The sequence below is a fragment of the Opisthorchis viverrini genome, assembly GCF_000715545.1.
Source record: "Opisthorchis viverrini unplaced genomic scaffold opera_v5_141, whole genome shotgun sequence".
Taxonomy (NCBI): Eukaryota; Metazoa; Platyhelminthes; class Trematoda; order Opisthorchiida; family Opisthorchiidae; genus Opisthorchis; species Opisthorchis viverrini.
In genome coordinates, this window is record NW_008751798.1 from 395,543 (window position 1) to 409,135 (window position 13,593).

General features: G+C 46.2%; 1 protein-coding gene across 1 annotated transcript in view; it reads left to right on the top strand.

Moving 5' to 3' along the window:
* The window catches only part of T265_06670 (hypothetical protein), a gene marked incomplete at both ends in the record, with an annotated part of 81,763 nt that overhangs the window by 57,967 nt on the left and 10,203 nt on the right, over positions 1–13,593 (top strand). The window contains one exon of the mRNA XM_009171995.1: positions 12,230–12,480. Coding sequence (XP_009170259.1) covers positions 12,230–12,480 — 251 coding nt within the window. The remainder of the gene's footprint in view (positions 1–12,229; positions 12,481–13,593) is intronic.

A 13,593-nucleotide genomic window follows, 5' to 3' on the forward strand; every position in this document is an offset into this window, starting at 1 on the left:
GATTCAATGAGCTTCAGTTGCGCTTCTTCAAACTGCTTTTGTTGTTGCTGCAATAGTTCTCGGAGCTGATCAAATTCGATTGACATCGTGGATTCCCGTTCGCCAATTGTAGTAACGGTATTTTCCTCAGCTTAGTTCTCGGTCTGAGCCTCCCAAGCTAGCGTTCACGTCAAAACAACCACCAAAGGTGCACAAGGTCTATTAACGCCCAAAACGAAGTCAAGGACAGCTGTACAGCGCTTCGTATATATATATAGCGTAAGCGTTCTGGATGCGCCATTGGCAACCGGCATTTTGCCAATACTGGGTCATGATTGGCTGTTGGGTCCAGATTGTTGACCAATCAGATCTCGTCTTGTTGCCGGACCGGCAAGCCTCCCGAATTCTGGGTCAACCTCGAGCGGGCCAGGCTTCTCGGCCGTAGCAGCGCCTAAAGACGTGCGGTATAGTAGGATCCGCGTGGATTCCTGCCTAACAGTCACCGAAAGAGATGTGATGGAACTGTAACAGTTCCCCGCATGCTTCAAAAGCGGGACGAGCTGGCTCAATGGATAGAACGCGAACTTTTTGACTGGAAGGTCATTGGTTCGAATTCGACCTCCGCCTCTAGACCTCCCCTTCCTAGTCTTGGGCAACTTACCAGTATCCCAGCCCTCGTGCTTTCTTTGGGTGGCATGGCAGCTCTGCACCGAAAGGACTGAATGATTATTGGTATTACTATTGTTAATATTACGCTTCAAAAGCCGTGTACGGTCTGATTTGAACTTGATGGTAAGCACTGAATATGTCTAAGGTGCTATGCGCAGCATAACGGATAGGCATTTAGGTATGTGGACCGATTAATGATTTGAATGTAGTCCACTACCATACGTCCTTTGTAGTTTGGATTTTTCGTGACCAGTGATTGAGTCCGCCTCAAAGGTTGGTTTATGCCTTCATTCGATAAACAGTCAACTTCGGAGCGAATGAACCGTTCATTGTCAGGATTCTAGGGCCGTGACTTCGTGGCACAGGACTTACAATCACGTGAGAGGCTAGCGAAAAGAAGTGGTCTCACTGTCGCTGTCGTCAGACCGAAGAGGATGAATGGACCGCGGTTCCCATCGAAAGTGATTTGAACTTTGTTAAGTGGATCAAGGAAGTCGTGGCCTAAAAGCTTGTCAGCACGTAGATTGAGCAGCACCAGATCCATATGCGCGAGTCTTACCCTGCCTTGAAAAGCATCCAACATTGTTTGTCCTGTCTTCAGTTGTTCGTCTTTAGACGCGTGTTTCCATACCGAAATTTGTACATATGTTGGGATTCATCTCGTCTGACTGGAACTGTTGGTGGCCTGAATTCGAATGAGACGTTCCTCTCTTTTATCTCATATTCTTCTGTCACCCTCTCACATCCGTCTGTTGCATTCACTTTTTATGTTTGTGACCATGCTCTTTAAAAATAAATGACAATAATCTAGTACCCCTTTAATTGATGGATACGTAGTAGTAACCGCTAGTTGAACACGTTAGAGACATAGATACCATGATAATCACGGAATCTTTAGCATGTACCTTCCAGCCATGTGTACGAACTACCAAAGGAGATATATAACTGTCCGAACTTCCTTTGTCCATGAGTACCGGAAGCGCTAACTCATTCACCTGTATGCTAGTCACCGTGCGAGATGGCTCATGTGGGTAGAGCGTGAATTTACTAACCGGAAGGTCCGTGGTTCGAGCCCGACCCCTGCCTCTCGACTTCCCCTGTCTAGGCTTGGACAACCTGGCAGTATCTCAGCCCTCGTGCCTCCTTCGGGTTGCATGGCAGCTAGGCACTGGAAGGGTGTTACAGCTGAACGGTTTTTTTATTGGTCATCGTGCGGGAGAAGTAGTTTGGGGCTGCAACAGTCCACAGAGAGAATAAGGCACAATTCGCCGTACAAGTTGAGTGACGCCTGATAGATTTGGATCGACAAACTCGTTCAAAATGGCCTGTTTTTTCACATGATTTACAAACCGCATCTCTTTCGGGGCATTTGGATCGTGGATGACTCGAACGACGATAGATAAGGTGTGGAATCAGGGAACGTTGAGTGTGACGAGGTAACCGTAGATCTCTGTAAAGGTGCTGCAGCCGCAGAAAATGATATCGCCTGGCTATGCGAGTATGACTGAGCTTGTTTGTGGGCCAATTCGTGTGCTTCATCTAGAATTAGTTCATTTTGAGCCAGAACTTCTTGTCCGATGGTCAACGGCGGATACCAGCTTGCGTTCACAAGTTTTGGTCAAGGACCTAAACCTTCGAACAAGCTGATCAACATCTTGATTGCTGTCTGGTTCGCCTACTTGTTGAAGAAGGCGAGCATAAATTATATTCTTCGGACGAACTTATAACTTTCCAAGTGTTCTGATAGCGGATTCATAATCGGAACAGGGAGTGATGTAAACATATACACGTGCGTCCACAAAATAAATCAAGGCTTCGAATTTTCAGATTTGGAGATTCGACAGTGTTTGGAAGGTTCGGAACCAGTGGCGTCTGAGGCATTTGGATCTGTGTCGAAACAATTGGGTCGCAGAATCGGTCCCATTGTATTCTTAGACGAGTAGATTGTTGCGGATAGAGTATAGATCCCGATTGAGTGCGAAAAATGGCGGAATAGCGTAGAATGGGTAGCGCTTCATTTGTCCAAGAGTAGATGAATATAAGTTGAAATTAAAATCGTAATCATGGTTAGTACCAAGCGATAATGTGAACATGGAGGATAGTCATGACAGCAGTGTAGCTGTCGCCGCCTTTGGATCTGATGTGTGCCTCTGGATGATTGTGTTCAAAACCTCCAGCTCTTCAGTAACCAGAGCTATACAGAAGGCACGCATGCTAGAGGTGACTGAACAACAGTTGGTCGGCCACCGTAGGGATGTGAAGGACTATGGGAGATGACTTTGGTTACAATCAATTACTGTTTTTTTCCGCTGTCTTTTTGCTTTCCGGTGCTGCGTTGGGGATAGCTTAAATAAGGCCAAGATGGCTTTGCTGAGGTGCTGTTCTTCCTTTCCAACTTTCAATCCCTATCCCCGCCTAAACCCATTGGTTTTTGCGTCAATACGCAACCGTAATCCCTGATGGACTTTTGACCCTTGATCTGTTGAGCCAATTTTTTAGACACCCTTTTTAATGACTTGTGTTTCCACGTGTTGTGTGCATGATTTGTCGTCAACCCAAATCGGTTGGTAATCTTCTCTGGATATACTGTTTCTACTCCAATATGTGCATCAAGTTAGAGGGAAGTACTCACATTCTATTGATAAATCACACGAATTCGCAATCCTTGGCTGGTGATTTCGCTTGTCGCTGAATTATCCTCCACCAAAATACTTCCGTCAGACGGCCAATGTTGTGTATCCGGGTAATTTCCCGTTTGTCTGAATATTTGGCTTGTTTTCCCAAGCCCTATCCCAGACAGGTGACAACGGCTCATTGGTGATGCTACTGTCCGGGACCATACTTAATCACCTAGACACCAAACTGCCTGTTATTGGGCCTTACCTCTGAAACTGAAATGATTCATCACTTTAAGCTTGTAGTCCATCTATGACAAAACTTCCACCCATCTTTGTCCGGCCTAGTCTCACGCTGCAAATGTTGAAACTGTTTCCCACGCCCATTGCAATCTTCAGCTCCTCCATCGCCCTGCCAGACTACCTTCAGTCACAATATTGGCTCTTCAAATTAATTGACAAAAAATTTTCTGCTGATCAAGAATTCATTGTTTTCACCTTGGACTGCCGAAAATCTACATTTCCTGTCCACAGCACCCTCACTCGGCTAAACATTGATGAGCTTTACTGACTGTTACCACCTTAGGATGGACAGACGAACCGTTCAAAATCGTCCCAGTGTCGGCTGGTTTCTGGCACACCGTGGATTTTGGTTTCCCACCCCTCTTGTATGTTATACTATCTGTAATAACGCTAATACCTCAGCTCAGTTCTCGGTCTGAACCTTCCAGGCTAGTGTTTGTGGCAAAAGAACCACCAAAGGTGTACAAAGTGTATTGCACACCCGAAACCCGGTCCAGAAACACATGTATAGCGCGTCGCATTTAAAGTGCATGAGGCGACAACATTCCGAAAATGCCAAATCTTCTGGATGTGGCATTGGCAACCGGCATTCTGCAGACACTGAATCATGATTGACTGTTGGGTTCACACTTTCGACCAATCAGAGCTTGTCCTGATGCGGGCCTGGCATGAGGCCCAATCTTCTGACCAATCGCGTGCGGATTAGGCTTCTTGGTCGTAGCAGCGCCTACCTGCAGGCAGTAAACGGCTTTGGTGGGAGATTCCGCCTTACAGTTCAAGAATAGTAGTACCGCAGTTGATTATCTCCATACTAAATTTGACCTGGAGACTTAAGTAGCTGTAGATCTCACTGGCTTTCTCCATTAGTCACAACAAAGGTATTATATTCATATATTTTCGGTGAGTAGTGGAATCCGGTCACGGTCTTCTGTTCGTTCTGTGATTTTGTTTTGCTACGTTGTGGTTAATGTGTCTCCTATTCCATTGGTAGTAGTAGGAAACTACCAAAAATAGAAGACACCGTCACAACCAAGCAGAATCCAGGAAGAAAGACCACAACAAAACACAAACCGGGAACGGGCCAATTGCAAACAGACCCGGAACACCCCAAAACAGCCATCCAACAAACCAGTGGAATAGGAGACACATTAACCACAACGCAGCAAAACAAAATCACGATCGATCCTACCATGATGCAACAGAAGGCATATACCGACTAGCCAATCACATGACAGGATATTGAATACTCTACAAAAAAACTACATAAACGCAGCTAGGCACCTGCGCTAGCAACTGCGCACTGACGATGTCTCCTCGACTGGGGACGAAACGTTTGCAGGCCAATTGCCAAGCTCGGCGAACAGATCAACTGCCGTCCGGTCAGCCACCAGAGATCTTGCCGATTGGTTCTGCGGTTGCCTTAAACCATGAGCAACTGTAGCCAATCAGTCACCCACAAACTTGACTGTTCAGCTCACAGTCGCTCACTGGATCACGAGACTTGTCTTTTTTCATTCCCACAACCACGTCACACACCAATTTATTAGTGCATTGTTGATGATGTCCATAATACAAGTCAGAAGGTGTGGGCACTAATAAAAGTTCTTAGTATGGTTGACAGTGGTGGGTTGCAACACGTATAAAAATAAATACTATGCAAAATGGGAGCAAGTCAAAAAAAGGAACTTACCGTCTGTGAGAGTTCCTAGGTGAAATTCCGGGCGGCGGGAACTCGTTTTTCTCTGCAGTGCGACTGCTACACGTGTTCCATAACTGTCCGTGGACTTGTAGAGAGGTTGACTGCCTGGTCCCTGCGTGCGCGCGAGTCTGTGCGTGTCGACTGTGTTCGGTTTCCCTATATGTAGGTCCGTTTGCGTGTACGTGGGTGTGTTAGCACATGAGTTGTTGCTACGCTCACTAGACGGTACCAACATTCGATTTTCAATGAGTCACCTTAATGTGACGTGGTTTGCGAGTATGGTTTGTGAGTATGATCCAGTGAGCGACTGCGAGCCGAACAGTCATCTGTGGGTGACTGGGTAGCTATACAACCTACTAACCCACTTATTTGGCCTGACGAGTGTTTTTTTTATCAAAAGTGCATTGTTACCCAACCACAGAATCCACAGTTCATCTTGCCATGAACTTCTGAGCTAGTGTCCCATACATATGCACATGTATACTGTATACACTGTCCCCCACCCTCGAGAAATAGGGTTATAGTAGAAAACATTGTTGGTAGTGTGAGGAGATTAGGTTTTTTATGGAGATTTCGTCCTGTAAGTGAAACCAATCTATGCTGAAAAACCGAGAAGCCTTGTCACAACAGGAGTCAAACCAACACCTCTGTGGTTACAACATCTACCGCTTTTGAAAATGGGCACCATTTTCTATTCACCACAGTTGTATGGGATGGCTTTTTTCTCCCAGATAGACCCTAATAGGCTAGACAAGCACTGACTGAGGACTTGGCCTCCATGCCTGAAGAGAGCAGGTGGAAGGTAGTCAGGGCCGCTAGAGTGATGACTGTTGAGTAGAGATATACACTCGGAAACTTCTGAGGTTGAAGGCGGCTATATATTCACGGCCTACCTTTTTGTTGAAGACCAGGATTCCGGATTGTGGGTAGAAGGTGGTTAACTGAATAGCTGTTCGAATTACTGTGCCCAACGGCCAAAACGTTCTGCTTTTCTGCATATCAGATAACCATTTTGGTCCCGGAAAATTTCGATAACAAGAGGCCCCCGACAACCAGTCGAGCAAACCAAGTGGGACAGCTTGCAGACGTTTTCAGCATCTTCCATCAATTTATTCGGCCTTTCGGATCCACCAAGCTTCTCGGTCTGTATGGACACTCAGTTTCACCTGGCGTCGCATGATGCTCCGGGTGGATTTGTGGTGGCGGCCAGGTGGAATCTGCCACTGGGTCTCTAGCAAAGACACAGTCCTATCAGAGATCCAATGCTTAGATGAGGTTGGCTGGGTTGTACCACAAGCAGACATTCCGGGTTTGAGTAGCACTTTGAATACCTTTTCCCAGTGGCCGCTTATATCTAACGTCGGACCGTCCAGCAGACGTCTGAGGAGCCGGTTCTGTTTTCGTTGGATCTTTTGACTCACCGACTTCTCTGTGACTGAGCGAGGTGTGTGCGTTTTGGGTAGACCTGGTAAGTAGAAACATACAAGTGCATGCTCGGAGTACACGCTCGTTTTCCCGGTGGGAGCAGCAAGCGCTGATAGTCTCTCACCACCGGTAAATGAAGGCGATGTGGTCTACTTGGATTCGGGGCTGGTTCGTTGGTGGGCACCACGATGCTAAGCGATTTCTCCTGTTCCGGAAATTACCACAGTAACGGAACAATCTGTAATCGGCATGCATCTTAAGCACACTATTTCCGTTGTCCGTGCGTGTCGAATCCAATCCAAGACGACCAGCCAAATGAGCCTCAGCAGCTGATTGTCTACTTACCTGGGCATACGTGTCACCATCAACCACACTAACATCCGTACTTTTGGCGCCGTATACAAAAGTATTTAGAGCATCAAGTAAACTTTCAGAGTGGGCACAACAAATAGGTTGCAGTGGACCCCAACTTCTTTAGATTCTTTCAAATGTTGCCAAACGAACCGCGGGGAGGTGATTATCAGCGGATGTTCAATCAAGTGGAGGCGCCGCCTCGTGATTCAGAGGCGGCTGCAGGCGGAACCGAGAAGAGAGCGGAGGCGGTCATTTCAATCACAGTACTTATATCCTGTATCCTTGTTTCTGACAGACTGCACACATCAGGACAGAGAGAATCCACCCGTTTTCCCGCTTGCCTGAGCGTGGCTAGGTAGACAGCCTTTCAGGGTTTGAAAGTAGACTGCGAAGTTTTAGAGCTGTTACTGAAGTCGGACTTACAGAACCTGCAACTGAGTGTGATGCAGGGCGGACAACACGGCCAGTCCTAGAGCTGGGATCTGCGGAGAGTGCATTCCAATTTGGGTGGGGTAGGGTTGAAGAAGTTAAACGTGAAGGTGTATGAACGGAGACATCAGAAGTAGCGTGTTTCCGCTTACTCGTCCTGATGTAGTAGCAAGTAAGGCAATCCGGTTGGTGACACCACGCGGCGGCCGATGTGGTATGAATGTAATGTTAGTTGTAAGTGCCATGGTTGTACTTGAGATGGGATACTGGAATACCTCAATCAATCCTTTGGCTCAAGTGACTAACCACAAGGTAACGATGTTTGTGGTGAGTATTGCATGTTGTTGCTTCCGGATTTAGACGAAAACTCACGAGCAGACTATACTCATCAGGTACCTCTTGTGCACGATATACCCGGAAGACATATTTGAAATGCGTTCTGAGATTTCTTTAGTATGTTATGTCAGTTGACTGTTACCTCTTTGTTTCATTAATGAGCAAGTAGTAGAGTGCTGTCGGATGAGCGTAGCCTTAGTCAACCCATCCATCTAACAAATGTGACTCCCCAACCCAAATAAAGGGATGGAAACTAGGAAATCCATATGAACTTCGTATTCCACAAACCTGAACATGAGACTATGTCATATGTCGTTTTGGCCAGCAGCTGATTGTCTTTTCCTTGTTTATCCGAAAGATCTTTCTTCCAAAATATCCTCCAACTTGTGTGTGCACAGTCCACATTTTCTGTGACATTTACTCGTAACTGACCGCACCCAAATGGTCACTTTCTTGTCCCTTCACCTGGTCTGGTGCTGAACATAATCGATTTGGGTTGTCTGTGTGTGAGTGTGCACCCACGGTTCACAGATATACGTAACTAGTTCCACGGATGTGTTAGAACTTATTCGTCCTCAGTTCATTTGGATCTGCCAAACCAACTTTTGTCATGTCACTTTTCATCCATCCGCGTGCATTCCTCATTAACCTCTTTCTGGAATTTTCTAGTGTTGTTTATCTCCTGTGCACCGCTGCTTTATTACTCTTAAAAACGTGTTATCCCAACCCTAGTGTATGTCGGAACCAATTGAAGAGCGTTCCTAAATTAATGCAAGCTTATGACAAATGCACTCATTTGTAAATCAATTTGATTTTCACGGGAGACTCTATTGAATCTCTCGTTTAGGATGTTCTTCAACTGAATGTGCTACACACAGGCCGCCTCATGTTTCAGTTGGTACGATATTCGAGATATCGCAGTGTAATTTCATAAAAGAAACTACTCACAAGGTTGCTGAAAACTCCCCAACAACCCACGACCGGTTTCGCCCTTCTTGAGGTTCATCAGGTAGGCGCAGTCCCCGAGTTTCCGTCAACTTTATGCTCTACTTGAACGCAGGATTAGTTTGCACGGAAATCATCATTGTCGACAATGGCAAGTACGGGCGCTTAGTTGTTATACAACCTTAATGATAGTAATCGTTCAACTGTAACACCCTTTCGGCGCCTAGCTGTCATGACACACAAGGGCTGGGATGCTGCCAAGTTAGCCAAGCCTAGACGGGAGCAGTCGAGATGCCGGGTAGGGGTTCGAGCTATGGGCTTTCCGGTCAGTAGGTTTACGCCCTAACCGCTAAACTATCTCAATCAAACACCACACTAACAAGTGCAAAGAAGGTATGAAAGGTGGAGAGTTCGTGCAAGAAACACTGTCCTTGGATGCAAGGGCAAGAACGGACATTCGAACAGCGCTGCATTATACACATCTGGATGTTATGGGCATGTGTGGAATCTGCCAAGCATCATAAACGAACCTCACTCAGCACCAATTCGGAAGGTGATGTCAAACAAATTTCGGCCAAGCAATCTAGTGAAAGCGTCCGCTGCTGCGATCGGTGGCGTGCCATTTCTTGTGGATCCTCCAAGCGTTTTCAGAGCGAATTAATTGAAACTCAATCAGTAGGACACGTGGATCCAATGACAGTTGATTTGACTGCTTGTCTATCGTGTCTCTTTGACATGGCCTGACCATCGTGAACTTTTCGCCCGCAGATACTAACTCGTTACCGGATACTCTTTTGTGTACCACTTCTTTACGCTTACAATTTATTCAAAGGCGTTTCCGGGTCTTCAGAGACACCAATTTGGATCGCTGGTTTCTAATGATTGCATTGACTTCCGCAATTACAATGCGATCAGGGCTAGGGGATATAAAAATCGTTTTACAAAAAAGTCTAGGGGGTCCTGAGAGTGGGGAACACATTTCGAGAAAGGTGACAACCTTCCATATTCTATTTGAAACGGATTGCCCTCACTGGTGGTCCTCGGGTGGCTCAACAGTGTCACCTGCTCAGTCCAAACCTGCCAATCTTTCCACAGGTACCTGGATTTGCGGTCCCTTGGATTGTGCATTCCACGGGTGACCGATTCGAACTGGAAGAGAGGGCGTTTCTACCAAACCCTCATGGTGTGGGAAGACCTTGAGATGATCACTCTTTGGCCAGTCGTATACGGGTTGAGAGTCTATTTTGAAGTCACAGAAAACAGTGTTTGTTGACCCGCGGGATGCGTGTCACTGCCCGGCTTTCTGGCTATTCGGTTGAGATCTCACTGGATGCCCACGGACTTGCATCTCGCGTGCCACTGTTAACGGACCTAAGTCCAGTGCCCACATCGGGTTCCTGTGTATAAAAAGACGGTGGATGAATGTCTGATTTCTCAGAAACGCGTTTTCCTTTCACTGGGTTCAAACAAAGTGTGCAGACTCACCACCGTATTCAATGATGGAAGCTCACCTGGTTCAACAGCCTAGTCCCCTTCTAAGACAGAAAGGCATATAAATATTTCGTAAACTGAGGAGATGTAAAGAGATATACTGCTACCCGATTTGGACAGGTCCAGATACGGAGGACTGCCGGTTCGCTCAGTTTCCAATCCTGTATTTGCTCAGTTCATTCACTCTTGGGTCCTGTTTTACGGATTGGCTGAAACATCTCACCTTTTGTACCACACAGACTTAATTTGGGTTTACGTCTGACTGCCCTTCTAGCCGAGTTCTGCGCTGAATCCGAAGCGACACCTCAAGCAATCATACTCACCGTCAATTACGATCGATTTCCTACTTGGAAAACACTCTTAAATCGTTACCTGTTCAATTTTCGTATGTTTCTGTAACTTGTGATTCCTCTGGCCAAATAGGGTGCTCGTTTCCTGGGTTTTATGATAGTTTATATCACCAGAGCATGATGTGAATCAATCTATGTGTTACAGACCGATCAACAGTCAACAGTTGAAACCCGTCGCCAAAATTTGACGGTATTTTTTTCAGTGTGGCTTCAAGGTCACTTCAGCTAACACAGCTGCGGTCCAACCAGTACTACTGAGTAACAAAGGGTCATCGGCACAAAGCTATGATAGGTCTTCAGAGTTACCATTACCTCTTGCTTCTTCACTAAGCCGTATGCTTAGAAAACATTTTCGTGCTTGGGATGATAAAACTCGCACAAACTCCAAAACTCCTCAGGGAAAGCGATGAAAAAATAGACTGTTTATTGAAAGTCAATAAACTGCGCACAGCACTGGACGTGTGAATACAACGGCTTTACTGCTCATGTTTGCGTGTAAGCATGTGTAAATATATACGTATGTAAGTATGATGATGGGAGTGTAACGGTGATGCTACTGATGGGGGAAGCATGCAAGTAGTATGTTTTCTTGTAAATTCGCTTTGCGTCTCTTGAAAAGGGAGATCTGTTGCGGAATTTGTGGAGTCGATTTGTGGCATTTGCTTGGATTTGAACAATAGTCAATGAATATCCAGGAAAGGTCAGAAAGACGCGCTCAAAGAGAAGATGGATATTCAGTTTTTGTAAACAAGATGCATATGAGAGTTTTGCTTCCCTGTCCAATAGCCTGTAACTGTTCAGTTGGCATTTTCTGATAAAGAACTCCGCAGCGTAGGCATTCTTCCTTTTCGCGGGTAGTAGACAGCATTGTTATCTTCCAGTTGGGCGCGGCTCCTCAAGCTAACGGGAACTGTCCCACCAATCAGGGCCCCTCGTTTGAGTTGTCTGGTTGTCTGTTTGTATTCATCACTATTGCGTACTTGAAATGTATTGTGTTCATTTCATTCTATTGTATTGGAACCTTAATAGCGATTGGAACACTCTCTGTCAGATCTTTTCCAGACCGGGCCCGATGGTGCGGCCAACCGCATTATTATTTTCTTGTCTTTTAGTTTGAGGTCTGTTGATCTACGGGTAGGAAAATGTGGATGCCATTTTTTTTATTGACGCGGAAGGAATTTTAACCATAGTTTACCCGTTTCAATCTGTACAACACGGTCACTTAGATACAATGTTCTCACAGTCGTCTGCAGCGCGTGTCAGGAACGAGGAGAAAATCTATTTAGACTATCTCAGTTACCAGACAGATTGAGCCGTCCGTTTTTGTTTGCCCACGATTTTTCAGTCTTGGTTCTGGGTCGATTGTGCAACGATAGGCACTGGGTCGGTTGGACACGTTTGTGAACTACCCGAACTGCGTTTCGCCGCAGCTGATTTCACACGACTGTCGATTTCGCACTTTTGCGGAAATTAGCATTTGAGTCTGTCTATCCTGTCAGACCGTGTTCACTATACTTTTATCTTCATACCGTCAGCCGACTTCATTAATCCTGTCCTGTGATGTCCCTGATACGGTACACCTGTCCCATTATGCATGCTAAATGACAATAACGTCTGGCTTACTTTCCGCACAGTATTCGCGAACCGACACCAACTGGCACGAGTCGTGTGGCAGACTACTACTTGGCCAATGCCAGAGTCACTGGAGCCCTACTCTCCCGATTGGACGGTCTACCAGCTGGGCGGTCACATGAGGAACACACGGTAGAGCAGAAATCACTTGGTCGGCGAATGTCGCTCTCCTCCACCATATCATCTTCTTCATCGTCTGAATCCTCGCCCCTGTCAGCCCAATCGCCAATGATCTCACCATCGCGCATTCCCAGTGAGTCCAGCATCTTTGTGTGTTTATGCGATTCACCTAGACTACCACTCCATCTTGCATTATTATGAAGCAAGCATGGAGTTCAATAGTGTTTCGTATAAGCTTGGTGTTAACGCGAACCACGGACCTTCTGGTCAGTAAATTTGCGCTCTAACTACTGAGCCATATGAATTGAGGTCGACCACAACGCTACAAGTAACCTAGATTCTCGAGAAATACACTCATTTGCAAATCAATTTGGTTTTCACGGGAGACTCAACTGAATCTCTCGTTGATGATGTTCTATAACTGAATGTGCTGCACACAGGCCGCCTCATGTTTCAGTTGTTACGATATTCGAGATATCGCAGGATATTTTCATGAAGGAGACTACTCACGAGGTTGCTGAAAACTCCCCAACAGCCCACGACCGGTTTCGCCCTTCTTGGGGCTCATCAGGCAGGAGCAGTCCCCGAGTTTCCATCAACCTTATGTTCTACTTGAACCCAAATCGGATTCCATCCTTGACTGGCCATTCCATTCAGGTCATCATCTCATCTGGCGTAAATTTTTGACAAGTGTTCCCGGAATACCTATGAAGCAAACAACATGTTTAACTGTCGAGAGTTTTTTCCACTCCGCTTTAAAAACCGCATCGTCAGACATGTAGTGTTTATGCGGGCCCACCGGATGAACACTGCACCTCAGGAAGGTCACTGTCTCTCTTCGATGCGAGACACTGCATGAATTCGAATGGGGTGCACAATTAAGCCAGAAGATATGTTAAGTGCCAACGCAAGAACCACCTACGTCTGGATACGGAAATCTCGTGGAATCAGAGGGCCCTGGAAAGGAGAGAAGCTAGCGCAGCTTGGAACATTCGGAAACTTTTTCACCTGGTTCACAAAACGATACCGAATAAACCGGATGTCGCCGGTTATGATGTGGGTAATTTAGTATACAGCAAGACCAAGCGTGGTCTTTGGTTTTTTTCTGAGTTTGACAATCATGTGGCGATCGAAAAACCAAAGCCTATCTGCCTCCCCCCCCCCCCCCCGAGCTGCCAGCATTCTCTTCAGTTGTCAGAACCAGCTTATTAAAAAAAAATCGCTCAGCTGTAGCACCCTTTTTTTT